The 27,129-nt window shown below is 45.7% G+C and overlaps 1 protein-coding gene across 3 annotated transcripts in view; it reads right to left on the bottom strand.

The window, feature by feature from the left end:
- Positions 1–27,129, bottom strand: part of Camta (Calmodulin-binding transcription activator) — a 223,923-nt gene that overhangs the window by 89,343 nt on the left and 107,451 nt on the right. For all 3 annotated transcript variants that reach the window (XM_022811596.2, XM_086992295.1, XM_086992296.1), the window contains one exon: positions 16,518–16,651. In XM_022811596.2, coding sequence (XP_022667331.1) covers positions 16,518–16,651 — 134 coding nt within the window. The remainder of the gene's footprint in view (positions 1–16,517; positions 16,652–27,129) is intronic.

Below are 27,129 nucleotides of genomic sequence, written 5' to 3'. Positions count from 1 at the left end.
TAATATTTGTATTCAACTAGCGTGTGAGACAAATCCAAAGTACTCTTCTTCAACATTGTCGCATCTGAAATTAGATATACTCCTGAGTCATAAAGGATGGCCTTCTGGAACGGGCGTTAATCGACGGCGAAAAAAACCACCATTCCCATAGCCGCGTACTACTATATTATTGTATATTACTATATACAATTACTATTAGTCAAACAGTAATTGGCCTAAGCGTTCCCTGCTACCAGGAAGGTTACATTATTTAGCGAACTCTGCCATGACGTACGTATTTGCATACACATCGCATTATAGGCCCTCATTTTTTTACTGGCCCACCCGATTGCAGTTATACCGTTTCCGGGTCGTTGTGGAGGATAAGCTTTTTAGAAGACCCGTCCAGCAGCACAGCGGTCGCCACCGTAGCGGCATCGAGCGCATAGGGGGTAGTGAAAAAAAAATAGGAAGAAATTAGACGATCGGCTCAAGATGCTGATAGCGCGTAATCTATGTCGGCGTTGTCCACCGATTAGTTGATGACTAAGCAAAAACAGCTGTCTTCAGCAAGCGTGCTCCTACGGGTCAGCAAAGACAATGCTTCGAAGAAAAGAAGTAAATGTTAGTAGCCAAGAAACGCCTGGAGCGTATCAAGTGGTATCGACTCGACTTAGAGGCAATCGGGCGATGTAGGTGTGGCGTTAATCTATTTTCAAATCGAAGAAAAGCTTGATCGTACAAGCTATACCCGACGACAGGGTCGAGAATCGATACGGGCGGCCCCGTTCTGCGCAAATGACCGTGAGTATCGTTTATGCCACTGGTACAAAATCCACAAGAATCCACAAGTTTGATAAGGCTGATAATGTAACAGAAAATATTGTTTGTAAATGCTTATAGCTAATTCACATCGAACTGGGTCTTTGGGGAGGTCAGAGCTCGAACTTGTTGCTGAAGTTTACCCAGCAGGTTTGCGTATCGAGACAAACCTATTTACTACTGGTAGTAATTTCTCATATATACTGCCTATATAAGTATCAATGAAACAAGAAAGGATTCGTAATCATCAAGTGTAAACACGTAACCCGAGGCTGTTTCATCCTACGGCTATAGAGATCGCTTGTATTGGCAACTGGAAAGTTATGTTTCTCTATTTCGGAAGGCTCACCTGAAATCCAATTGAATTCGTATATATTTGTTCACGAACAGTGAACTACAGTAAAAAATCACACGATAGGTTTAGGTAAGTTAGAAAATAACTATAACAGATATCATAGTAGATATAAGCACCGAACGACCAGTTCTCAGTCTAGAGCGATTTTCGAAATAACCCTACCAACATTTACGCAAAACACGCCAATAAATTGGGAAACAAAATGGGAAAAGGTGGCACACGAGCAAACCTGCGGTCACAGTACAAATTGAGCGTTTTTGATGCACGGCAATATGTCACGTTGTTTGAAATGTGTATATTCAATGGAAATTTTGAGCTCGTGCTGAATAAAGAGCCTCTTGTGAGAGACCGGCATCAGCAATTTTTTACAACTTCATTCAGAACTCTACATACATATTATAAGAGATAATTGTAAAGTTTTAGTTTTCCTCTCAAGTATTAACGATAATGTTATTATTACAATATGAGTCTTGGAACCTAAGCACAGTGTGCACTGCGACGTACGCGAAGACTAAGTAAAGATGAGAGTGTATGCATAGCTTCCTTGATAGCTAACTACATGACTGTCATTTGCGAAGAATCACCAGAGTCTGCTTGACGGCTGCCACCCAGCCGGCACCAGCAAATAGATCAAATTTATTGAATATAGCACCTATTGAAGATGACAAACAGCGAACGTTACGTCAATACGCGAAGGGGCAACAAATGCCTATTTGATATTGGCTTTCTGGCTGGCAGCAGCTAGAAGTCAGGCGTTTTTCATAGGACAAAGCATATGCTTACAGATGATGAACATGTAGGTAATTCACTGACTCGTCTGCCGCGTCCGTTTCAATCGGTAACCACAGTAGCTGCAATTACTACACAATAAGCGATTAAATAAATCGCGAACACTGCTGGTCATGCTTTTTTCCGATAGAGGAACTTCTAGCCACTGCAATGGCAACGGCTGCTGCCAATCTAACACGGTTAGTCAGCGTTAGATATGGCTTTTGTTGCTACTATTCCCGCTGCGATATTCAAACTATCAAGGTGTCGGACCGAGGAGGCGCGACTCATAGCTTCGTAACACAGTTCTGCCTAAGCTTTCGCTTCTTCGGTTGAAACAAATCAACGCTTTTGTTTGGAAAAAGACAAAAACGCTGAAAATAGAAACTCGGGGCTTTTGGGAGTAGTGGATGAGTCTAGGGGGGTAAAACGAACGTTTTTGCCCGACCGGTTGGCTGGAGTATACACCATCCCATTTACTCGACGAAGGCATACTAGTAAGCAGCCTGAACTAAAGAAGCATCGGTTATAGCGGGCGAAGGACATGCACTGGTACCTGCGTCGAAGAGAGATGCGAGAGTAGCAAGCGCAGCAGAAGTTGTTGCTAATAGTAGGGAAGCGAGGCGAAGGCGCGAAAAAGTCACGTAGCAAACCTGGGCCGGACAAGTGGGTAACAGTAGCAGATAGGAAAGGGCGAAGGGAACGTAGTACCGTGAGATAAAAATAAAATTAGTTAAAACATGCCGAATTATTTGCAGCCCGACCGACAAATTAACCCGGATGCGCTTAGTAGGCATGGCGGATCGCTTCTAATGTCGCGCTGCTGCCGTACAGCGGATTTTAACAACGAAATGCCTCAACGTCTATGAGTATGTGTCGTAATTTAATGTTAGCGGAAGTGGTTTGCTAATAGTGGTTGGAAGTTTAGGCAAAGACAAGCCACAGAGAAAGTGACGGGGCTGTGAGTGGCAACTTTATCTATTAGTCTATAACTTACTTGTGGATCTACATAAAAAATAGCAGCATAAAATCACGTTAATCAGCTTCATTATGCCGTATTACGACTCTGCGATTATGCAGTGCCCCTTTACAAGCTACTTGTATGATATTGCAATTTTCCCTGTGCAATATGAATTGCAATGAAAATGTTACTTTTCGATTGCTGCCTTCGTAATATTGACATTAATATGTTAACACAGTGCACTAAATCGTATCGGTTTCTACTGGAACTGGGGCCTTGGCAAACGTGGAGCTTCTTAATCACGTGTAGTTTTTGATGATTGGCTGGGCACAATATACGATGGGATGACGTCGGGCCTTCCATATTTACCTTCTACGGAAGAATGGACGACGAACCCTCTGCGGCGAAGAAAAAAAAGGCAACATTCCCAACTATTAGGGGGCGATCGTCACGTGCCACCGAAGTGACAACGAGATTATGTTTGACAGGAATGAGGCACCTCTAGGATATAGCGGAGGACATCACGTCAAAATCAGAAAGAGACCCCAAGGGTGCATGTAACGTCTGTGCTGCCATTTGGTGTTGGCCCGTTATTTACTTGTAGGTGATATATATATCCTGACCCTAACAGCTCCTCTACATAGGCCAGGCCGCTTCGAATAAAACTGGTTATCTTCGACGTGTTAAGGCTGTGAACATAGACGAATGTGGAGACAAAGGAAGAAAAAACATCGAACTCTTTCTATTAGACTGTGCAAATCTTAGTTATTTACTTCTTTCATAGATCTTTGTCCTAGGCATATACTTGATCTATAGAGATTTTTGGGGTGCCGGGTCGCAGGTACTAGGCCTTAGAACTATATTAACTTTAAAACCTAGTCATTATTCAAATGGTTCAGATGTTATCGCATTTTTCGAATCTTCTTGGGTACTTGAATTTACTGGATTGAAGAGTCGCAGAAAAAACTTAAACAAAGAGGTCTGTAAATTTATACATCTTTAGGCAACATATATTATTATGAAGATCATTGTCGTTGTAATGGCAATTTCCCTAAAAAATCATGAATGTATGTCAACAATATTCTTAAACATGAAATAACGAATGGAGATGAGTTGGACGACCCTTATAATTCTCACTGATTCATCCCTATTGGTATCTGATCAGCGAAAATTTGAATACGAAATACCGTAAAATCTATTCAGATTGTTACATATACGTAAGCACCGATAGACGATTATAGTTGACAACAACCCTCCATGCTGACCAGTACATGTTGCAATTAGACGCCAATACAAAATTTGCTTTCTTTCGCATCGAAAACGTATTTGGTATTTTTAAATAAATTCTGTTCCAACAGGCAAACTTCAAAGAAAAAGGTAACTGACCCTCTGAAAAAGGTAAACCTTGGATGAAACGTCAATCTTACAAATTTCTCAACTAGAACAATTTCATCGTAAACAATTATGTGACCTTAAAACTATGGGGATAGCGTTATCTTCTTCATTGTTTAACTAACTCGATGTCATTGCCTATCCCATAATTGGCAATGCACGTAATAAACAAATCCACGCCACTGGTACATATTTATTATAAATAAAACATATCAGTACGTCTACATTACTCTATACGCCTCAAGGAAGTTCCCTTTATAATCAGTTATTATCAATTTATTCAACTATGGCTAACTAACACCAGTGTATTTGTTAAATTTGATAAAAGACGATCTTCAACAGGATGCGGTAGGCGGTCCCTGCAGGCAAAAGCGGCTAGGGAAAACCGAGCTCGGTTTTTCGGTTGTAACCCGGAGAAAATTTGTGGGCAAAGACTAATAGTATGAGGTACGCAAACTTAACTGTAAAAATCCACCGACCCCCTTTATCGGGGGTGCTGGGAGGCTGGCAGTCCCGAGCAACTCTGAAACCAGGGGTAGCGTGACCAGCAGCTGCAATGGTGCTTTGCTATTGTAGTTGAACCGGAAGTGGTTCAAACTCGAAGGCAAGCAAATCACTTTCAACTACGGGATATAAATAAAGTGCAAATAGCTCAAGCGATAAGAGTGGTAGCCTCGGGCTCAGATATGCCATTGCAGGTTGCAGCAGTGAAACTGTGGTAGTAGCAGGTATGAATTTTCGCAAATTTTGGAATGCTGCCACAATGGAATCTCTTAGTAGCATCAACGTTTCCTTTATTTCCCTTCACTACAACCGTCCGCTTGAGGAGTGGCAGTCGAAAGCTCCCTCTACTTCTACTGTGATCCTACTGCTACTGCCGCTGCTATTTTAGAAACAAGACAGGCCGCTTTTGTTGGGGTTTTCACCTCAGACGGTCAGTTGAGGTTAGTCATTTGTCCATTGACGCTGGTCCGTGGTAGAGCCGGTCGACTGGCCGTCCTGAAGACCAGAAGTCGCCAGGTTTTGATAATCGAATAACTCACGTGCCATTCGGGAGGGTCCAGTTAGTGGTAGCTGCTGCTGATGGGGCGACCGTACCTAGTGGGCCTATTTCCTTCAAAGGCCACTATAGAGGAAAAGGGCTGCCAGCAGCCTAACGAGCAGGACGCAGGAAAACGGCTTAGCCGTATAGAAACATATCGGAAACCGTACGAAGTACGAGCGAGACAGGATCCAAATATCCTGCTGATCCATTTGGAAATACTCCCTGGAAAAGGGATCAAACGAGATCTATGGTGTACTGTATCGTTGTCAATTACCTTGTATTAGTAATAGCAAACGACTGCTACGCAGCCCTTTCAAGAACGTCGTTCGGGCCTTCATCAGCGGATCTTACATTAAGATAAACTTTATTATGAGTTACATCTATGATTGGTATTTTCAGTGAGTTGTCAACTTTTTGAGCTGAATTACCTGAACTGTTATAAGCTTTATGAAGTCGTAATGATACTCATTGCTTCAATTTTTATCACTATTTTTCCAGAAGGAAACGAGCAGCGCTTGTATAATAAGCGGATCGGTTATAGCTAGCTATCTCTGCTTTGTCTATTAACGCCAAGGCCGTTCGCTTAAAGCTTAGTTTGGGCATATCTCCCACCATGGGATTAGAGCCATTGCTCTAGTGTGACATTGATCCGATGAAAAAAATGGAACTGAACATCTTGGCACATATTTGCTTATCCCTAAATGGCAACAACAAATGCTGGTGTCTATAGATATATATGGCTTCTTAAGACATAAATGTCTTAAGTTTTTCATGTTACTAATTTTGTTAAATGGGTATGTTGATGGAATATATTTAGCGACCAACAAAGTAATTTTTTTTAAATCAGCCATTTACTAGAAAGGTAATATTGGGATTAAAATTGTCCCAATAAATGTCTGTGGCTTTTACATCGGATATTGGGTTTTTTGAACATCGTTTTAAATAGCTGGCCACCAACTGAAAGCAAAGTATGTCTACGTCCGGTTTCAAACTTAGACCACCTCATCTGTTCCAAAGTATGGTAGGTAGGCACCTTACAACTGTGCTCTTTCTCTATTTCAGCTAATTCAAGCCTGATAATTAAAAACGTCGCGTAGTCAATCAAAGGTCACAAGGTCCTGACAAATTGAGCCAAAACGAAACCAGTAAAGCGAAAGTAAACCAGTTAGGTTATGACCGGTGGACCTTATTTGACTATGTTCGCTGCATGCTCTTTGTCAGTGTGTGACGTCCGTAGCCACATACAACTTTCCTTCAAAATACCCCTGCATATTTTTCAAAACTGCATTGTAATTATATAAATTAGAAAAGCTTTGTCACTGCCGCCCTTTTTCAACCTGATTAATAATCCAACACTTCAAGTGTGTAGCCGTAGTGGCTTAGAGCTCCCGCTAACTGGACCTTGTCAGCCTCGGATGGTACAACTGCTTCATCTCAACATTACAACGCTACCGTTTTCAAAGGTCGTCTACAGAAGGACCGAAGTAAAAGAGTCTGTTTTATGAGACCCCTCTCTACGTGTCAGCAGGCATCTCTTATGGTAGGTTGATACGCAGAAACTACGTGGGCCATATAGATTGCTTTGGCAGTGGCACAGGGAAAGACCAAGCACCCTCGGTTTCATTTCCCTTCGCCCCCTAAGTTTGACCCTATGTAAGGCGAATCGGAAAGTGAAAGGGGATAGACTTCTAGGTAGAGTTATGTTGAAGGACGGAACGTCAAACAGTGTCAGCGAAAGAAAAACGAATCACCGCCTGCCACCGGCCACCGTAGCCACGTTAGGCCAGCATCACCTCTTGCTGGCTAGTGCGTGCCCGCTGTGCCGAAAAACTCGAAGCCAATGGCGCTAAACGTGGCGTGAAATGTGTCCACTCCCAGAATCGCAAGAGGAATCAAGCCCAGAAGCAGCAGCAGCAGTATTAGTTCCTGTTAACCATCGCTGCTATTTCTGCTGCTACTACTTTTTCTCAATGGCTACTACTTACGGAGACGCAGTCACGTCAACGGCGCGATTCCGTAACTGCCACCACTTCCACGTCCGTCTGCCTGCCATCACTTTCAGCGTCTACCTACTGAATCCGATCCGCCATTGGAATTGCAGTAGGAGAAGCAAACAGGCACGAGCCCGATCAGCGAACGGCCACATCGATTTTTGTCACGAAAACGAAAAGAGCTAGCCGCACTAGTTACGTCAGCAAAAGCTGCGGCATTCGCTCCTACAATGAAACCACGTCTGCCAAGTTGCAAGAGGCTAGTTGCTTCGCACCCTTTGAAACTGCTCAGTCCAGATAGCAAATCAGCACTGCATCAAAACGAAAGGAAAAGACTAGAGTGCTCTTAGAGATTGACCAGCAAAGAGATTACATACGGCTACGGCCATGTAAGTTATCAACGCCTGCGAACCGGTAGAAGTCCCGTTCCACATGACGTGGACGGAACACATGGCGGACCTTCACGCTCGGACAGACTGCGATGACGGAAGCACCCTATAGCGTGGTGGCAAGGACGACCTGGCAGTAGGCTGGGTTCAGCGTAAGAAATGCACCGGTGCAGGATTCGCTGACGAAGTGACAAAGTAAACTTGAATGAACCAATTGGAAAGAAAATATCCCAGTTAGAAATATGAGGCAGTTCAAAACGTAGGAGAACGGCAGTCAAAGAACTTTAGAAAGACGACGACGAGAAGTGCAGACGAGCGGTCTAAAGTTCCGCTTTGCTATTCCATAAAAGGCAGCAGTAGGTGCCTGAGCAAACCGTAAGCATGGATGTGATGGGCCAGTGGCAATCGACGCTGCTAAGGCAATTGAAAAAGGTTGGGGATGGCCATAACGGTGTGGTGATAAACATGACTGAGCAAAACATAAATCTAAAGATGGTCATTTATTATAATTATTAAAGGTAACATTCTTTAAGGTAATCATTTGGTATGCGATGACCGACGTGACAGTCTTCAGCCATAAATTTACTGTGAACAGCCAATTGCTACCTGTGCGAAATCTTTTCGATGATGATGATGATGCCGGTGAGGATCTTATTTTGCATTCCTAATTTTTTTAACAAACGAATTTTAATGTGCAATTTCGAATTAAGTACGAAAAGTAAATACGATTCAACAGGTGTTTCGCTTGCGCCGGAGAAGTAACAGTTATCTTTTACCGACTTATTTCAACGAGAAGACACCTTCTAATCCTTCATAGAGAGAATTTACGTCTATCATATTCCGTGAACCCACCCTTCCTTCATATGCAACCGTGTACCGTTTGAAAGGCCATTAAGTAAAGTAAGCGCTTTGATGGACTCTTCCTAGCTTTAGTTAAATTACAAAAGCATTACCTGTATGCCCTGTCAGGCACAACACAGGCCATTTGCACACCAAGAGCAAAGCCCTTAACACTCTGACCTGAAATATCGGCAGTTGGCTAAGTACCGCCTCAGTCCTCACCCCTAGCTTATCGCTTTCTTTTGACACACGTATAATTTTTAAAATGTGATAGCGCGTGTAAAACTGGTCACAGCCGTGCCACGGTTACCTTTTAATCCAGCAGAAGATACCTGACGTGTAATGAGACTTACCATGATTAAGGAAGTTGTACGGTAAACGAAGTCATTTGAAAAACCTTGCCAGTTTTTCTTGTGTAGATTTCGTGCAGAGGTCAGAGTATGGAGACATCAGAACGTGGTATACTGATGCAACTGCGCAGTTTTTTTACTTTTTTTCTGTAAGGTTGACGCGGCAGCCTGTTTTGTTCGACACCATGTGCCGTCATCGAAAAGAGGGACGATAAAAAGCCACTTCACAGTGCCCCTGCTAGCTTATCAATTGAAGTTGTTGGTAAGGGCGGTTAAAGCACAAATCTATACCGGTTCGTAAAAAGAACAGCCTTTTTTCGAAGCATAGGTGTTGTCGTAAAATAAACTGATCCATTATCGTGTCGTAATATTCTAGTGAGCCTCATAGGCACAATTAGGCTAAACCGTACATAGAAGCTGTTTTGTGTCATTGGCAAGGCCCCGAGTCTGATAAAGGTGGACTTCGTTTCGATGCCATCGGACCTGCGGTGCTTCGAACGTTACAATCGATGAACTGTCAGAATCTATAGTTTAGCTGAATTCGTAGCAATAACACCGTAATTAGTTTGACCGAAATGGCAATAGATCGGAAATGACGCAGTTATAACGTGACTGTTTTTTACTCTCTAATAGACTCACTTCAAGACGGTCCATCGTTGCCTACAAGAGAAACATGTTAAAAGCTGGGTTGTTCGTACTTAGACGTGATTGAATTAGACCGGTACGATTTATCAATTGCGGCTTAACACGTTAGTTCTGGATACATGCGCACACGATTATTTAATTAGCTAAAATAATAAAACCAGGAAAAAAAAAAAAGAATCTACAGAGAACACAATGACGAAGAAGCACTTATAACCTAAGCACCTGTTGATTCCTTCCACTAAAATGCCATCCATACGCTTTACGTCATGGAAGTGTCATCTAGTTTTTAACTGAACTTTAGACTAACGGAACTCGCACGCTTGAGTAAAGTTTACTGAGATTGAATTGACAATGGTCGTGCTTAGATCCTGATGCATACGCTTGCAAATCGACGATTCTAACAAATGCGAGGTTTTGAGCCTGATAGCGGTTAAGGCACAAAATGACACTGAAGAAAACAGACCCAAATCGGCTCGAGCCAAGAGCACACTGGCCAGTTCCAGATACGCGTATATAGAGGCGAACTGCGTTTAATTGTTATTGGTTCGCAACAATTACAATGATAATAAGTGCAATAATATATAATCAAACTAAAAGATTGTAATTATGGGTTGTTATGCCTTGTAGATATATAGTATTTACGCTATAGACACGGATTTAGCATGGCTAGCCTTTTCCAGCAGGACTCACTTAGAATGACAGCATAGAGACGAAGCCTCTCGTCTTCGCATACGGAGTGTGACGCACGCCAGTGCCAACGACAACAGTAGGTCTGCACGATCTCGATAAATCTAATTTTGAAGGTAGAAGGCAGACGTTCTTTTAAATCTTCCGGAAGCGCCCAACAGAAGCCACAACGAGTTGGCAATTATAAGGAGGACTGACTTGCCAATCGGATGAATTATCCTATTGTTCTGGAATTACGCAGTTTCTTGAAGTATTTCCACTCTCCTTTAAAGCTCTATCGTGTATGTCAGATACAAGCTATACTTCAATAGAAATGATTATGTGCGAGCAGTGTGGTGTATATTCAAAAGGGTTTCGGCAGGAATATGAGCTAAGCGCCCGACTGAGGCGCTTAGCCTCAAAAATACCTGTTCGGCCAATTTATCCTCATTACTCCAAGCTACGACTGATTGATCATTGTTGCTTTCGAAACATATCTCACTATTATGTAACCTATTCGAGGTGAATTGTCTTCGTTTATCGAACCTTGGCTCTTTGTCCATTGTGATTTGCGCACCCTGTGACAATCGTGTCGAATAGGCATGTAAACATGGCGATAACCCTTTATAGTAAGTAAAACGCATCTGAAGAATAAATGACTCCTCAAGAGGAGTTCTTCCCATACACGCGGACATAAGTACTTGATGACCCACACTAAATGTATTTAGGGGCTATTTACTGTACTGTAGTACTCCAGATTCCTTCAGCGTCCGCCACAGAGTATAAATAGTGGATTATGAAATAATTTTGAGCGTATGCATAGGTTATGTAAGTATGCCGGAGGGGCAAGTCTAAAAATTGTTTCTTTACGACACTGATGACGTCCTCTGTAGGAAAGTATTTTACTTGATTACCTGCTATGACGTATAACAGTTGTCAGGGTTTCTATCCGTTTGGATTAGCCCTATGCATACGAGTATTGTTGACCCCCCTTTAAAGTATATCGTGACTCGATAAAGGTACTATCTGTGTTTCTGCCATTTACAAGCGTCACAGTTAATTCAATCTTGGGATGTATGAAAGATAGATTGTCTGTAACAGCCAATAGTGGCGTTTTTGTGTACGTGAGAATTGTCCATGCAGTGGCATAACTGCTAGACGATGCCCTGAAGTTTTAAAAGCTGATCGATTTAATAACACTCACTTATATGTAAATTAGAAATGCTGCTGGAAGCATGATAACATACTTGGGCATATATTTGATGTAATGAGGGGGCACTTTCCAGCGAAACGCAGGAGGCTTGGTTCTCAACTGAAATGCAGCTAAGTTCCCTCGACACCGTTTGATTCGCTATATGCTCGCGTTCACACACAATCGTACCATATATGCTGAAGTACAAACGACGCTTACAGGGGATCTGGCTGGTTGGGCATTCCTTTGGTTGCGTAGCCATGCTGGCCGTAAGCCCCCCATAAATTTCAGCATTGCCAGGCGTTTCCTACGGCACAGTTTGACCATGCTATTTCACAAGCCTGTTAGATAAAAACACAGATAAGTTTAACGAGACCCATTTGAAGTAATGCTTAACAACCTCAACATCGAAAGTAGGGAAAAGATTTAAAAATACCTATAGACACTCTTACAGAAATACAATTTGCTAAATAAATAAGGTAAAACATATCATCACAATATTGTCCACCCAGCCGAATGTTTTTTCTTTCATTATCTTTCAAAGCCACCAAACAACAAATGGTAACGGAGCTTCTACCATCAACACGGACGTCCCAGTGTCCTCTACACTTTACATTTACTTGTATTTTGCGTTTTACTGTTATTGCGCTTCATATGTATCCCTACATACTGTACATATACTTTTCTTTATTGTCGTCCTGGCATCGCATCTCGTCGTGACGTTTCAGCCCAAAAAAATGATCATGATTATAGGATGGCCAGCGGTAGCAATGACGGCAGTGGCAGCAGCAGCCGGAAAACTTTTTCAAGGTAGAGTTTTTTGCGTTCGTTTAGCCGTTAGCAGGCACACAGCCTAGGAGAAGCATCGCCAACTGCGCTTCTCTTTCATCTTTAATGTATTTCGTACCAGCTCTCGTTTTGAGAATGATCACGGCTGAATTACGCGGGCATACTATTTTGATAGTAATGGAGCCTCTCGCCTGACAGGCGTCCGACACGGCCAGAGCAGTAGTGGTTAGTCCCGCGCGCCCCCGCCCAAGAAGGTGACGATGGAAACAGGTGGTAGGAAAAAAACGATCTCGCTGTTTCTTGCAACTTCTGTTGCTGCTGGTGACACTGCCTTTCTTTGTACTTTCTACCTCTGCCGCACCACCATAGGTTATGCTCTTACTTTACGTTTCTCCGCTATTTTACAAATTTGGGTGTGACCGAAAGTAGCTCTGGATTTCTGCCGTCGCTCCAGCTATTTTCACAAAAGCAGTGTAGAATGAGCTTGGATCTGTTACGCGCCGGCTGGTTGGCGCAAAAAAGAAGAGTCTGACCAACTATGACAACGATAACAATGAGACATGGGGTCATCCTGTGCACCCCTCGGTCCGTTATCTAATCAGACAGCTATCTTGAAGCCCTCAGCTATAGAAGAAAGGACTGCAAGCTTGGGTGAAGGGGATGAAAATGGAAGAGCGAGGCGGGACTTCATAAAAATTATATTTGATCTTTTCTTGGATGGGCTAAGATGACTGCCCTGAACGAATGGAATGAGCTAGTGTTGACGGAGATGAGCCAAGGGCTGTGTATGAACTGTTCCAGCTTAAAAATGGGTCGCGGAATGCGGCGGCGGCAGCAGCAGCAAAGGGCTAAGTCTGCTTTTAAAAATGGACGACATGGCGGATCTCTGGCTCACTGAACCTGGCCAGGCGGCTTGGCAACCCCTATCGCTTACTTAAACTCTTCGAGAGCAGTTCTGCGCTGCCCTGCGCATCGATACGATAAGCCGCATTTCGACCCAGCGGCGGGGCAAAAATTAAAGAGAAAAAGGTGAAAATGTGATAAACATAGAGAGAAAACTATGACAAGCTAACAAAAATACGAAAACTGGAGTAAAACTAGATACGAATACTGGACGAAAACTGGTTTGATGGAAAGCCTACAGGATATGGGGACAAAAGCCACTGAAAGCTTCCGATTCGGACGCGATAAACAGAAAAGGGCTCTTTCTCGTTGCCCGACCAAGAACGAACCTTTTCGTCGAAGGAAACGGTTGTCCAACTCGAAATGGATAAAACTGATTGAACCTTTTACTGACAGTGGCTGATCTGGCCCCAGAGTAAGCCACTGAACAGACCGACTCCTTGTCATTTACCTACGCAGCCTGCAGATCGTCATGATCCGAAAGGGTAACGGCAACGGCAGACGACGAAGAAAAAATAAAGAGTTTCTTACGTCCGGAGGATATTTCGTCGTCGATGAATAGTGATTGTTACAGGGTTCGTCGCTCCTAGTCATCATTTAGCACGCGAGGCGAGAGCTAACTTCAGACAATCTTAACGTAAAGCGATTTCTATAACCCATTCCCACGAGGTTCCATTAGAGAAAGACACTGAGTGTGTTAGAATATTCCGCGACTATTTTTAAAATGTCTGCTCCCGTATTTCATATCTGTTTAGTATCTTCTATTTGCGGCAAAACCACTTGACTTCGCTAAAAGAGAAAAGAAAATGATGAGAATAGGCAAATTAAATTATGCACAACCAAAAGAAGAACAGAGTGAACGATTCAACAACTGTAGTCATCAAAGCACAAGAACTATATGTGTATACATAAACACATATATATACATAAGTGTGTGTATAAGGGGGGTGTATATAAGGGGGTGGGGTAGAGCTAGTGGTATCGTGCCCATACGCAGGAGAGATTAAGCCTGCGAAAACTTGCTTTGTTGAACCTTATCTTCAAGCAGTTACTTAGCCATGTATTGTAAGTGCATTTTGCTCTTAGTATATATTTCTTTTTCAACGTTATGGTACGATACGCACTTGCTTGTTGAATCCCGAATGCTTTCCGTAATTCCGAATGAATTTCCGTAATTGTTGATATATGGCTAACTTGTACACTCTTCCTTATAATTGTTGTAACGGTAACAACGATTATAGTAAGCACAACAATAACCATCAGCATTTATATTGTCCGTATCTTCATCGTCCAGCTTTAGGCGTTTAGTATTACTGCTGCTTATCTTCCTTCCTTGATAGCACGCAATTCACACTGTGGAGCGTCCAAACGCACACAAATATACTGCTAGTTTTTATTATATAGGGCTTTCAAGACTCGCCGCGGCCCGAGCTGAGATAGCGGGCTGAATGAGCCGTCGTTTCCCTCATTGCAAAAAATGTGTGTACTGAGGACCTAGGCACACATGCACCATACACACCACGAAAGTCAGGTCCCAAAGCGGGTCAAAGAGCCAGCGGCCAAAAAGGATGTACCGTGGTGCTAATGTGGACCAGTTCCTTTCGCGACCACTGGCGAAGTCCCTCTGTTGTGTTCTGCTATGCATGGCCCTAGCAGATCGAGCGTTGAGACCTGCAACCGGCGTTCACCAGGGGTCCACTTTGCGCTGTACTGTTTCTGCCATAGGCTGACTGGAGTGTACGAAGCCAACAGGGCTCAGCCGATGGTTCATGATGCCCGCTTGTCCCCAGACTGCTGTAATGGCAGTGGACGCGGCGGCGTAGTACTCTCAGTTGCTCGCCTACGGGAACGCCCTATTATGAAGTATTAATAGTGTCCACTATCCATAGATTAGACATGCCATGTCGTCCGCTTATTACCCTAAAGAGCGAGGCGCAGTGACCGGAGCTGCGGAACTGTATGCCAGGGTTGCCAGACCCTGCTCTAAGCAGCAAGCTGGCAAAAGTGTTCACTAACGCTGGAGAGCGATTGTTCCGATCGGACGGTAGTAGAACGCAGGAAACCGTGGTCTTACTGTTAGTTTTGACTTGAAAGTGAACAAGCTTGAAGGCAGTAGAAGGGTGGCAAACCTCTTCTAGTTTGCTGTAGTAACTGAAGCGGCACATTAGATGTTCGCTTGCGTGGTATAGCGTAGCATTGCCGATTTCTACCCTGACCACACTCACCTAACCTACAATAATGGATGGTGGCAGAAAACAAGCGAAGGTTGGTGATGACGTCTTGAGGTCGTTGGGCAGACAGAATAATCGCTCGTTTGCTTGAACAGATGACAGCAGCAAAAATGCCGGAGACCTCTGCTGCTGCTACTGCTACATACGACAACGAGGTTGATGATATTAACGGCGGCGTTATTATTGGCGCAACAAAGGCGGCGACGGCAACAAAAGGAACCACAGGATTACAAGCAGAATGGGCCATCCAGGTTCTTTTTTGCTCGCGCTTGATACGGCCATTTTTATCCTGAGCTGGCTGTTCCGTTAATGCTATGTATATATAGACAGAGTGCTATTGTCTACATTGGTCAAACGTATTTTTGCTGTTTGCGTAGACTTGAGTATGTAATCTATAATACGAACCAGATGGCTCGCGGTAATGGATACACGTACGACCCTGCTGCAGATGAGCAGGAAATAGTGAACAAAGGAAAGGAAAACTTTGAACAGGGGAAAACGATGAAACGACAGGAGAACGGTTGTATTTGTACGGAGAAAATGGCTCTTCCGTTTTAGGGAACATGAGATGAGGAATTTACAATTCACCCATTTTATAGAAAATAAAATTAATTTATCATAATTATAAGTAATTATATATTGCATAACAAATTGATTAGAGGTGCTGCCTTTCAAGCAAGACAAGAGATTCGTATTGGACACCTTCATTAGCGTTCATATAGCAAAGAACTTTAAAAGATGTACGAAACACAATGGTCCGGTAATCCGTTTGCTAGGTAAAATTTGGCATGCTTGCATTTTGGAGTCAAACGAGCGATGATTCGCAGAAGGTTTTCCCCGTAACAAAGTGGGTAACACGTATCCAGAAAGCAGGACATATCTTATTGGTATAAGTACGTTTTTTTTAAATCATATCGATGCTACACTTTCCATTTTTCGAATCGCTGCATCACCGTCCTTCCAATTGCCACCAAAATTTGAATCACCTGCTCTAGTGGGTGAAGCTAGATATCATAGCAAATACTTTCAGCCGAAAGCCGAAATGGGCTGAAACAAACCACGAGCTTCATCTTCTCCCGACCTCTCATCCTGTCTGTTAGAAACTGGGAAACCACAGAATGATTAGCCTAAACCGTTTGAATATACTGAGGTCGGCACTGTGTCCGCTTACTACTGATCATTAATTTGCTGTTACTCACCTCGTTGGTGTTCCATCGGTGTCGCTGAGGCGATAGGTAATCGGCTTTTTGGATGGCTTCGAGACTTTCGGGTAAAGAAGGTCCACCTCCAGTAGTACCCCCGCCGACGCTATCTCCTCCGGACTCCTCCAACTCTGAAACGTTGGTAGTCCCAATGAATCACGCATGGACACCAATACGCATACACGCAGAGACACGAAGACCGAACGACATTGCATGTGAGTATATCCGTAGATGCTTCGGTGGCGATATCGCCTCTCTACATATATATATTTTGGGGGCCCTTAGCCAACATTTTTCACTTTTATTTTAATTACATTTTACCCACTTGCTGCTTTACCCCAGATACAAAATAAAGATTCTCCATCTGTCAAATGATTTTTGTTTTGTCCACATTCGTATATAACTTCAAACACCCTTAGATTTTCGAGCCGAAAACTACCATAGTAAACCCACAATTTTCTTAAATAGGTTCGAATGTTCGAACTTACTTACAAAGTTAGCAATGTTCTACTTTTAAATAAATATTAGGATCTATTGATTTTTAAAGTCGCTCGTTGCGGGTCTTTCCCAGGGATACTCAGTAAATTTATGAAAGATTTTTATGCAAAAGAGCTTAGACGCATCGTATTTGTATTAGATCGAAGCCTTTTTGCGTGAAATCGCTTTGTATATAATACAACCCAACATCAAAGAAAGATGACTTACTCCCTTATGCATAGTAGCAGTAAGTGGAATATAACATACGCCAGTTCCTTTCGATTTCCGATTATACAGACCTTCTGGATCCGTTTCATGTCCTGGGCAACTTATTTTGAATAAATTTAATGGAAAAGAAAGAATCGGGCCTAATTTCATTCACATTTGAATCACTTTAGATAATTCCAATAATTATTCATTATTATATTTTCCCACATTTAGCCAAATTGGACTTGCGTGTAAAGTTGTGACGGTGTGTGTATGCGTGCGTGGCTGCACGAAGCGATGGACGGAAATGAGACGTGGTCTTAAATATATTATAATTTACCCATAGAAAGACCTATCTAGATACACGTGGTTGGCATGATTTTAGTTCGCGTCAAATAGACACTGCAAAGACTAAAAAAAAAAAATAGTATTGCAAAATATCCGCAAAAAGTCGGTATTGATAACGCCGAACATCGTTTTAATAGTTCGTCAAATTTCTCTACAAGTTTTTTCACGAGTTAAGTATTATCGTAAGAACGACAGAAGTCCACCAAAGTTGGAAAGTTAAGCATTGGACGCTTAGGTAGTGCAAAGAGGAATCATGTAACTTCTAATCTAATGAACTTATGCTACACCCGCTTCTTTCATATTCTACTACAGTAATAACGGTTTTGGAATCTATAGCTGCAATCTTTGCAAACATCTACGTTCTATATATATATATATATATATATATACGTGGCCACGTTCTGGCTTCTTTTGCACTGATCCCCCCCCGCATTGATAGTCGTGCCTAGCCCATTTCAGCGGATGGAGAACTGGAATGTCCTTCTTTTTTCCATCCGTTTGCCAGCCCACCGTTTTTCCCTTAGCCTTTTTTTTTTACTACGCCAGCGGTGGCCGATTGGAGCATACTACCTGATCCATTCCTGTCCCGTTCACAGGCTTCAGGAACGAATTGAGAATTGGTGCTCGTTCGTATCCGGCTATTGTTGGCCAAAGGGGGGCCTATCGCACGTGATCGCACGTGCCATCACCACATCGGAGAAACCAAGGGTCTATTACAGCGATGGAGTTGAGTACTGCACTGAGAGCTGTCGCAACTGCTCGCGACGATGAGAAAAAAGGCTTATAGAACGGTATGGAAGCAGCTTGGGACGAACGCCCGACGACACGCAAGGTGTAGACGCAACCGACCCAGATTACTTTAGGCTGGGGCAGGCCGTGACAATGGATGCGTGACAACGGCGGCCACGAACTTCCCGTCAACGCTGGCATTGTCCAAACAGGCAGTTGGTTCAGAATAAGACAGCAGCTCGGCGTGGGTTATCTTAACAAAGTTAAATATTTCGCGGTCAGCATATAGAAAAAGTGAGCGCGTCCAAACAGAAAAAGAAGTGGGGAAAAGAGTCACTGGAACATTCTTGCCCTATACGATAGGCGGCCAAAGAAAGCAACAGCTGAACTGCAAAAAGCACATTTATACTATGATCGTCCATAACGTATAAATCATGTGACACAATATCAATGAATCAACTGAATGTTTTTTGCTGAATATATATGTATATATATATATATATATATCCGATAGTTTCCAATAAAATACATTATTTGCATACACGCCTTTATAATTATTATATAATTGACAACATTACGACGAAGTGTATGAGATGCTACTAGGCAAAATATTGTAACTACGATCATAATTACCGTTTGATCTAGTTCAGGTAGATTTGATGGCGCAGTATAAGTGGTTGTTTCTTAAAGGGTATCAATCGTCTAGCCCTTCCTTTGCAAGCGGGCTCACCTCTGTATGTTTTTAGCAGACCATATAAGTTTATTGATCTACGAACAAGCAGATGCATCAGAGCGGTAGCAAGATGTTTATGTCTTTGGCTAAAATGGAACACTACCCAGTTTGATCTCGTTTCGGTGCCTGCCTTTCACGTTATATACGTGGATATATAATCCTGTAGGCGCAGAAGCTACCTTCAGCAGAGTTATGCAGCAGTGCTATGTTTACAACTTTATTCTGTACTGATACCGCACAGTCACGGGTTGTCCATATTGCATTAGCGTGCTACACTGATTATTAATTAAAAAGCTGTCGCTAACAGAAGGCCAACGAAATGGTCCGTCTTTAGAGTTCTAGGACCATGAAATTGCCGCACCTCACCCAGACCACCACGGGCTCCCGGCCCTATAGCTACTCAAACTCATGTCTCTACAGAAGGCTAGAAGAGATTGCTCGGAAAAAAAGGCTAATTCTAGCAGAGGATTTCTGTATCGTTCGGTCTGTAGAATAACATCTATAGGAAGATCGCACACGGATGCGTCCAGTGTGTACCAATAGGTTGAAAATAATCACTACTTGACTGACTGTCATTGAAAGAAGTCATCATCGTCGTAGCTATAATTCGTCATAATTATATTTAGTCGAAATTCCTATGCTAAGTACATAGCTATTTCTAGAAATCACACCTTTTGGGGCTTACGCACCCCATTATCACACACATCTAACCACGTATTAGACATCTCGAATGGGTCTAGTAGGCAACTCAAGTACCGTGGTCACCGCAGAGCACAATACAATCCATTTCCCCATGTAAAAACAGACCTGACAGCGTCAATCAGCTTTAGGTCGAACGGAACAATACCTAAAGTTGGTCCTTCTCATCTGGTCAACTTACAAACAATTGCTATTTGGAGGTTTGCGCATGAATCAAACCGATGCAGCTCCATGTGCTGCAAATCGCGCCGCTCTACAACTAGTCTCATTCACTTACTTTCCCATCGAAAAAGTTCTCCGGACTGACATATCGAGATCCGGGCGGTTCTACGATCTTTTCACTCACTAGCTTCATCTTCGTCGCTATAGCCACTGAATTACACTGGATCAATGGGCGCCGTTAAGAAGAACTGTTCATGAAGGTAACAGTCGTCACTTGTCATTGTACGTAGAGAAAATATTCGAGAGCAGGCAGCTGTGACAGAGATAAGGCGAACCCCACGAGCAAAACAACAGACGAGGTCGATCGCGAACTGCTATAGAATCTAGCAATTAAACAATAGCGAAGGGTAGACAGGCGGATAAAATGTTCAAACTAATAAGTTAGCTACGATGTAGTTCACTATTCTACTAAAACTTAACTCAAGTGTGAGTGTTCCGATGGAGTAAGCCCCTTTGGAACTGGTTGCTCGGAGGAAGTGACTCCGCACTAACATGTAATGGAAATCATATCATTTTCTCGGAAAGGATCAACACCAAGACGTTCGAAGTAACAAGCGACGCAAACAACAATATCCAACAGCGCGTGGCCTTCTCTTAGAGTGGGAAAGGCCGATATAGTTGAAAGCGAAAATTAACATGACGAGGGCTGGGCCGCAAGTAAAATTTAGCAATAATTAAGCACGCAACTCGATCATAACAAATAAACGATATTATTCGTTGCCTATATTTCGGTGACAGAAACGTAATTAGCAACTAAACACGAAATCCGCCGAAGCGGCGACTTACTTTATATTCTGACCTAAAGCAAATCTATACAGCTTTTATACAAGCACTTCTTGTGATGGCTTGAAGGGTTGCTGCCGCTGCTTCAAAATTGTCAATTTCGCTAACTTGTTTAGTGAAGCATGGCCATATTTCATGCTTTTCATCACTTCAGATCCCATCGAAAGCTGGCTCGTACCACATAAACCCCAAACAACAGCATCGCTTTCGTGACCATTACCGCTTGGAGTTCCATAATGGCGTAAAACCTTGTTTTGACGGGTTATGTATGTCCTGCTTTGGTTTCATTCCAACGAGCACTCACTCCTTATTACCCTTCACACAGACTACGTGCAGCCTGCACATAGCTCTACTGAGTTGATAAAAGGTCTTTTCTGTCTGTTTGCTAATCTGTCTGTTCGTCGGTATCTCTGTCTCATTGTCTATCTATCTGTCTGCCCACCTGTCTGCCCATCTGCCTATTTGTCCGTCCATCTGCCTGTCTGTTCACCGGTATACCTGTCCGTCTGCCTGTCTGTATGTCTGTCTACCCGTTCATCCGTCCGCCTGTCTGTCTGTCTGTCTGTCACGGACGGGCAGGCCGGCCGACACACAGACAGACAAAGCGGCGGACACACAGATAGACAGACCGGCCGACACACAGATATACAGACCGGCCGAACACAGATAGACAGATGCATAGACCGACAAACGGATAGACGGCCGACAGACGGACAAACAGACGCCGACACACAGATAGACAGATGCATAGACCGACAAACGGATAGACCGGCCAACACACAAACAGATAGACAGACGGACGGACAGACCGGCCGACACACAGACAAAGACAGACGGACGAAGACCGGCCGACACATTGATAGACAGATGCATAGACCGAGAAACGGATAGACCGGCCGACACACAGACAGTAGACAGACGGACGACAGACCGGCCGACAGACGGACAACGATAGACAGACGGACGGACAGACCGGTCGACAGACGGACACAGAAGAAGACGGACGGACAGACCGGTCGACAGACGGACACACAGATAGACGGACGGGCAGGCCGGCCGACACACAGACAGACAAAGCGGCGGACACACAGATAGACAGACCGGCCGACACACAGATAACAGACCGGCCGATACACAGATAGACAGATGCATAGACGACAAGGATAGAACGGCCGACAGACGGACAAACAGACCGGCCGATACACAGTAGACAGATGCAAAGACGACAAAGGTATGGACCGGTCGACAGACAAACAGACGGCCGACACACAGATAGGCAGACATACGGACGGGCAGACCGGCCGACAGACGGACAAACAGACCGGCCGACACACAGATAGACAGATATAGACCGACAGATGACCGACAGATGGACAAACAGACCGGCCGATACAGGACAAAAGACCGGCCGACACACAGATAGACAGATGCATAAACCGACAAACGGAAGACCGGCCAACACACAGACAGACGCACGGACGGACAGACGGCCGACAGACGGACACACAGATAGATAGACGGACGGGCAGACGGCCGACAGACAGACCGGCCGACATATAGATAGACAGATGCATAGACCGACAAACGGATAGACCGGCCGACAGACAGACCGGCCGACAAAGATAGACAATGCATAGACCGACAAACGGATAGACCGGCCGACAGACGGACAAACAGACGGCCGACACACAGATAGACAGATGCATAGACCGACAAACGGATAGACCGGCCGACACACAGACAGATAGACAGACGGACGGACAGACCGGCCGACAGACGGACACACAGAAGACGGACGGGAAGACCGGCCGACACACAGACAGACAGATGCATAGACCGCAAGGATAGAACGGCCGACAGACGGACAGATAGACAGACGGACGGACAGACCAGCCGACAGAGGGACACACAGATAATAGACGGCGGACAGACCGGCGACAGACGGACACACAGATAGACGGACGGGAAGACCGGCCGACACACAGAAGACAGATGCATAGACCGCAATGGATAGAACGGCCGACAGACGGACAAACAGACGGCCGACACACAGATAGACAGATGCATAGACCGACAAACGGATAGACCCGGCCAACACACAAACAGATAGACAGACGGACGGACAGACCGGCCGACAAACGGACAAACAAACCGGCAACACATGATAACAGATGCATAGACCGAGAAACGGAAGACCGGCCGACACACAGACAGATAGACAGACGGACGGACAGACCGGCGACAGACAGACACACGATAGATAGACGGACGGACAGACCGGTCGACAGACGGACACACAGATAGACGGACGGCAGCCGGCCGACACATGGACAGACAGACCGGCCGACACACAGATAAACAGACCGGCCGATACACAGATAGACAGATGCATAGACCGACAAACGGATAGACCGCCAACACACAAACAGATAGACAGACGGACGGACAGACCGGCCGACAGACGGACACACAGATAGACGGACGGAAGACCGGCCGACACACAGAAGACAGATGCATAGACCGCAAGGATAGAACGGCCGACAGACGGACAGATAGACAGACGGACGGACAGACCAGCCGACAGAGACACACAGATAAAGACGGACGGACAGACCGGCGACAGACGGACACACAGATAGACGGACGGCAGGCCGGCCGACAATGGACAGACAGACCGGCCGACACACAGAAAACAGACCGGCCGATACACAGATAGACAGATGCATAGACCGACAAACGGATAGACCGCCAACACACAAACAGATAGACAGACGGACGGACAGACCGGCGACAGACGGACACACAGATAGACGGACGGAAGACCGGCCGACACACAGACAGACAGATGCATAGACCGGCAATGGATAGAACGGCCGACAGACGGACAAACAGACCGGCCGACACAGTTAGACAGATGCAGAAGACTGACAAACGGATGGACCGGCCAACACACAGACAGACGGAGGACGGACAGACTGGCCGACAGACGGACACACAGATAGATAGACGGACGGACAGACCGGCCGACAGACAGACCGGCAGACAGATGCATAGACCGACAAACGGATAGACCGGCCGACATAGAGATAGACAGATGCATAGACCGACAAACGGATAGACCGGCCGACAGACGGACAAACGGACGGCCGACACACAGATAGACAGATGCATAGACCGACAAACGGATAGACCGGCCAACACACAAACAGATAGACAGACGGACAGACAGACCGGCCGACACACAGACAAATAGACAGACGGACGGACGGACAGACCGGCCGACAGACAGACACACAAAGAGACGGAGGGGCAAACCCACGACACACAGACAGACAGACCGGCCGATACACAGATAGACAGATGCATAGACCGACAATGGGATAGAACGGCCGACAGACGGACAAACAGACCGGCCGATACACAGTTAGACAGATGCATAGACCGACAAACGGATAGATCAGCCGACAGACAGACAAACAAACGGCCGACACACAGATAGACAGAGCATAGACCGACAAACGGATAGACCGGCCAACACACAAACAGATAGACAGACGGACGGACAGACCGGCCGACACACAGACAAATAGACAGACGGACGGACAGACCGGCCGACAGACGGACAAACAGACTGGCCGACACACAGATAGACAGATGCATAGACCGACAAACGGATAGACCGCCAACACACAAACAGATAGACAGACGGACGGACAGACCGGCCGACAAACGGACAAACAAACCGGCAACACATTGATAACAGATGCATAGACCGAAAACGGAAGACCGGCCGACACACAGACAGATAGACAGACGGACGGACAGACCGGCTGACAGACAGACACACGATAGAAGACGACGACAGACCGGTCGACAGACGGACACACAGATAGACGGACGGGCACCGGCCGACACAGGACAGACAGACCGGCCGACACACAGAAAACAGACCGGCCGATACACAGATAGACAGATGCATAGACCGACAAACGGATAGACCCGCCAACACACAAACAGATAGACAGACGGACGGACAGACCGGCCGACAGACGGACACACAGATAGACGGACGGGAAGACCGGCCGACACACAGAAGACAGATGCATAGACCGCAATGGATAGAACGGCCGACAGACGGACAGATAGACAGACGGACGGACAGACCAGCCGACAGAGGGACACACAGATAATAGACGGACGGACAGACCGGTCGACAGACGGACACACAGATAGACGGACGGGCAGCCGGCCGACACATGGACAGACAGACCGGCCGACACACAGATAAACAGACCGGCCGAACACAGATAGACAGATGCATAGACCGACAAACGGATAGACCGCCACACACAGAACAGATAGACAGACGGACGGACAGACCGGTCGACAGACGGACACACAGATAGACGGACGGAAGACCGGCCGACACACAGATAGACAGATGCATAGACCGGCAATGGATAGAACGGCCGACAGACGGACAAACAGACCGGCCGACACAGTTAGACAGATGCAGAAGACTGACAAACGGTATGGACCGGCCAATACACAGACAGACGGATGGACGGACAGACTGGCCGACAGACGGACACACAGATAGAAGACGGACGGACAGACCGGCCGACAGACAGACCGGCAGACAGATGCATAGACCGACAAACGGATAGACCGGCCGACACAAGATAGACAGATGCATAGACCGACAAACGGATAGACCGGCCGACAGACGGACAAACAGGACGGCCGACACACAGATAGACAGATGCATAGACCGACAAACGGATAGACCGCCAACACACAAACAGATAGACAGATAGACAGACGGACGGACAGACCGGCCGACAACGGACAAACAAACCGGCTACACATTGATAACAGATGCATAGACCGAAAACGGATAGACCGGCCGACACACAGACAGATAGACAGACGGACGGACAGACCGGCTGACAGACAGACACACCGATAGATAGACGGACGGACAGACCGGTCGACAGACGGACACACAGATAGACGGACGGGCAGGCCGGCCGACACATGGACAGACAGACCGGCCGACACACAGATAAACAGACCGGCCGATACACAGATAGACAGATGCATAGACCGACAAACGGATAGACCCGCCAACACACAAACAGATAGACAGACGGACGGACAGACCGGCCGACAGACGGACAAACAGAACCGGCGACACAGATAGACAGATGCATAGCCGAAAACGGATAGACCGGCCGACAACAGACAGATAGACAGACGGGACGGACAGACCGGCCGATACACAGATGCATAGACCGACAAACGGACAGACCGGCCGACACACAGACAAATAGACAGAGGACGGACAGACCGGCCGACACATTGATAGACAAAGCATAGACCGAAAACGGATAGACCGGCCGACACACAGACAGATAGAAGACGGACGGACAGACCGCCGACAGAGGACACACAGATAATAGACGGACGGACAGACCGGTCGACAGACGGACACACAGATAGACGGACGGAAGACCGGCCGACACACAGACAGACAGATGCATAGACCGACAAACGGATAGGCCGGCCAACACACAAACAGATAGACAGACGGACGGACAGACCGGCCGACACACAGACAAACAAACCCGCCGACACATTGATAGACAAATGCATAGACCGAGAAACAGATAGACCGGCCGAACATACACAAATAGACAGACGGACGCACAGACCGGCCGACAGACGGACAGACAGAGAGGTAGACGGACGGACAGACCGGTCGACAGGCGGACACACAGGTAGACGGACGGGCAGACCGGCCCACACACAGACAGACGACCGGCCGACACACAGATAGACGGATGCATAGACCGACAAATGGATAGAACGGCCGACAGACGGACAAACAAACCGGCCGACGCACAGATAGACAGATGCATAAACCGACAAACGTATAGACCGGCCAACACACAGACGGACGGACAGACCGGCCGACACACAGACAAACAAACCGGCCGACACATTGATAGACAAATGCATAGATCGAGAAACAGATAGACCGGCCGACACACAGACAGATAGACAGACGGACGGACAGACCGGCCGACAGACAGACACACCAAGAGACGGAGGGCAAACCGGCCGACACACAGATAGACAGATGCATAGACCGACAAATGGATAGAACGGCCGATAGACGGACAAACAGACCGGCCGACGCACAGATAGACAGACAGACGGACGGACAGACCGGCCGACAAACGGACACACAGATAGATAGATGGACGGGCAGACCGGCCGACAGACAGACCGGCCGACATATAGATAGACAGATACATAGACCGACAAACGGATAGACCGGCCGACAGACGGACAAACGGACTGGCCGACACACAGATAGACAGATGCATAGACCGACAAACGGATAGA

Source organism: Varroa destructor, unplaced genomic scaffold (genome assembly GCF_002443255.2).
Source record: "Varroa destructor unplaced genomic scaffold, Vdes_3.0 BEIS01000006.1, whole genome shotgun sequence".
NCBI lineage: Eukaryota > Metazoa > Arthropoda > Arachnida > Mesostigmata > Varroidae > Varroa > Varroa destructor.
The sequence above is the reverse complement of the archived record's forward strand: the minus strand, read 5'-3'. Positions and strand labels throughout refer to the sequence as shown.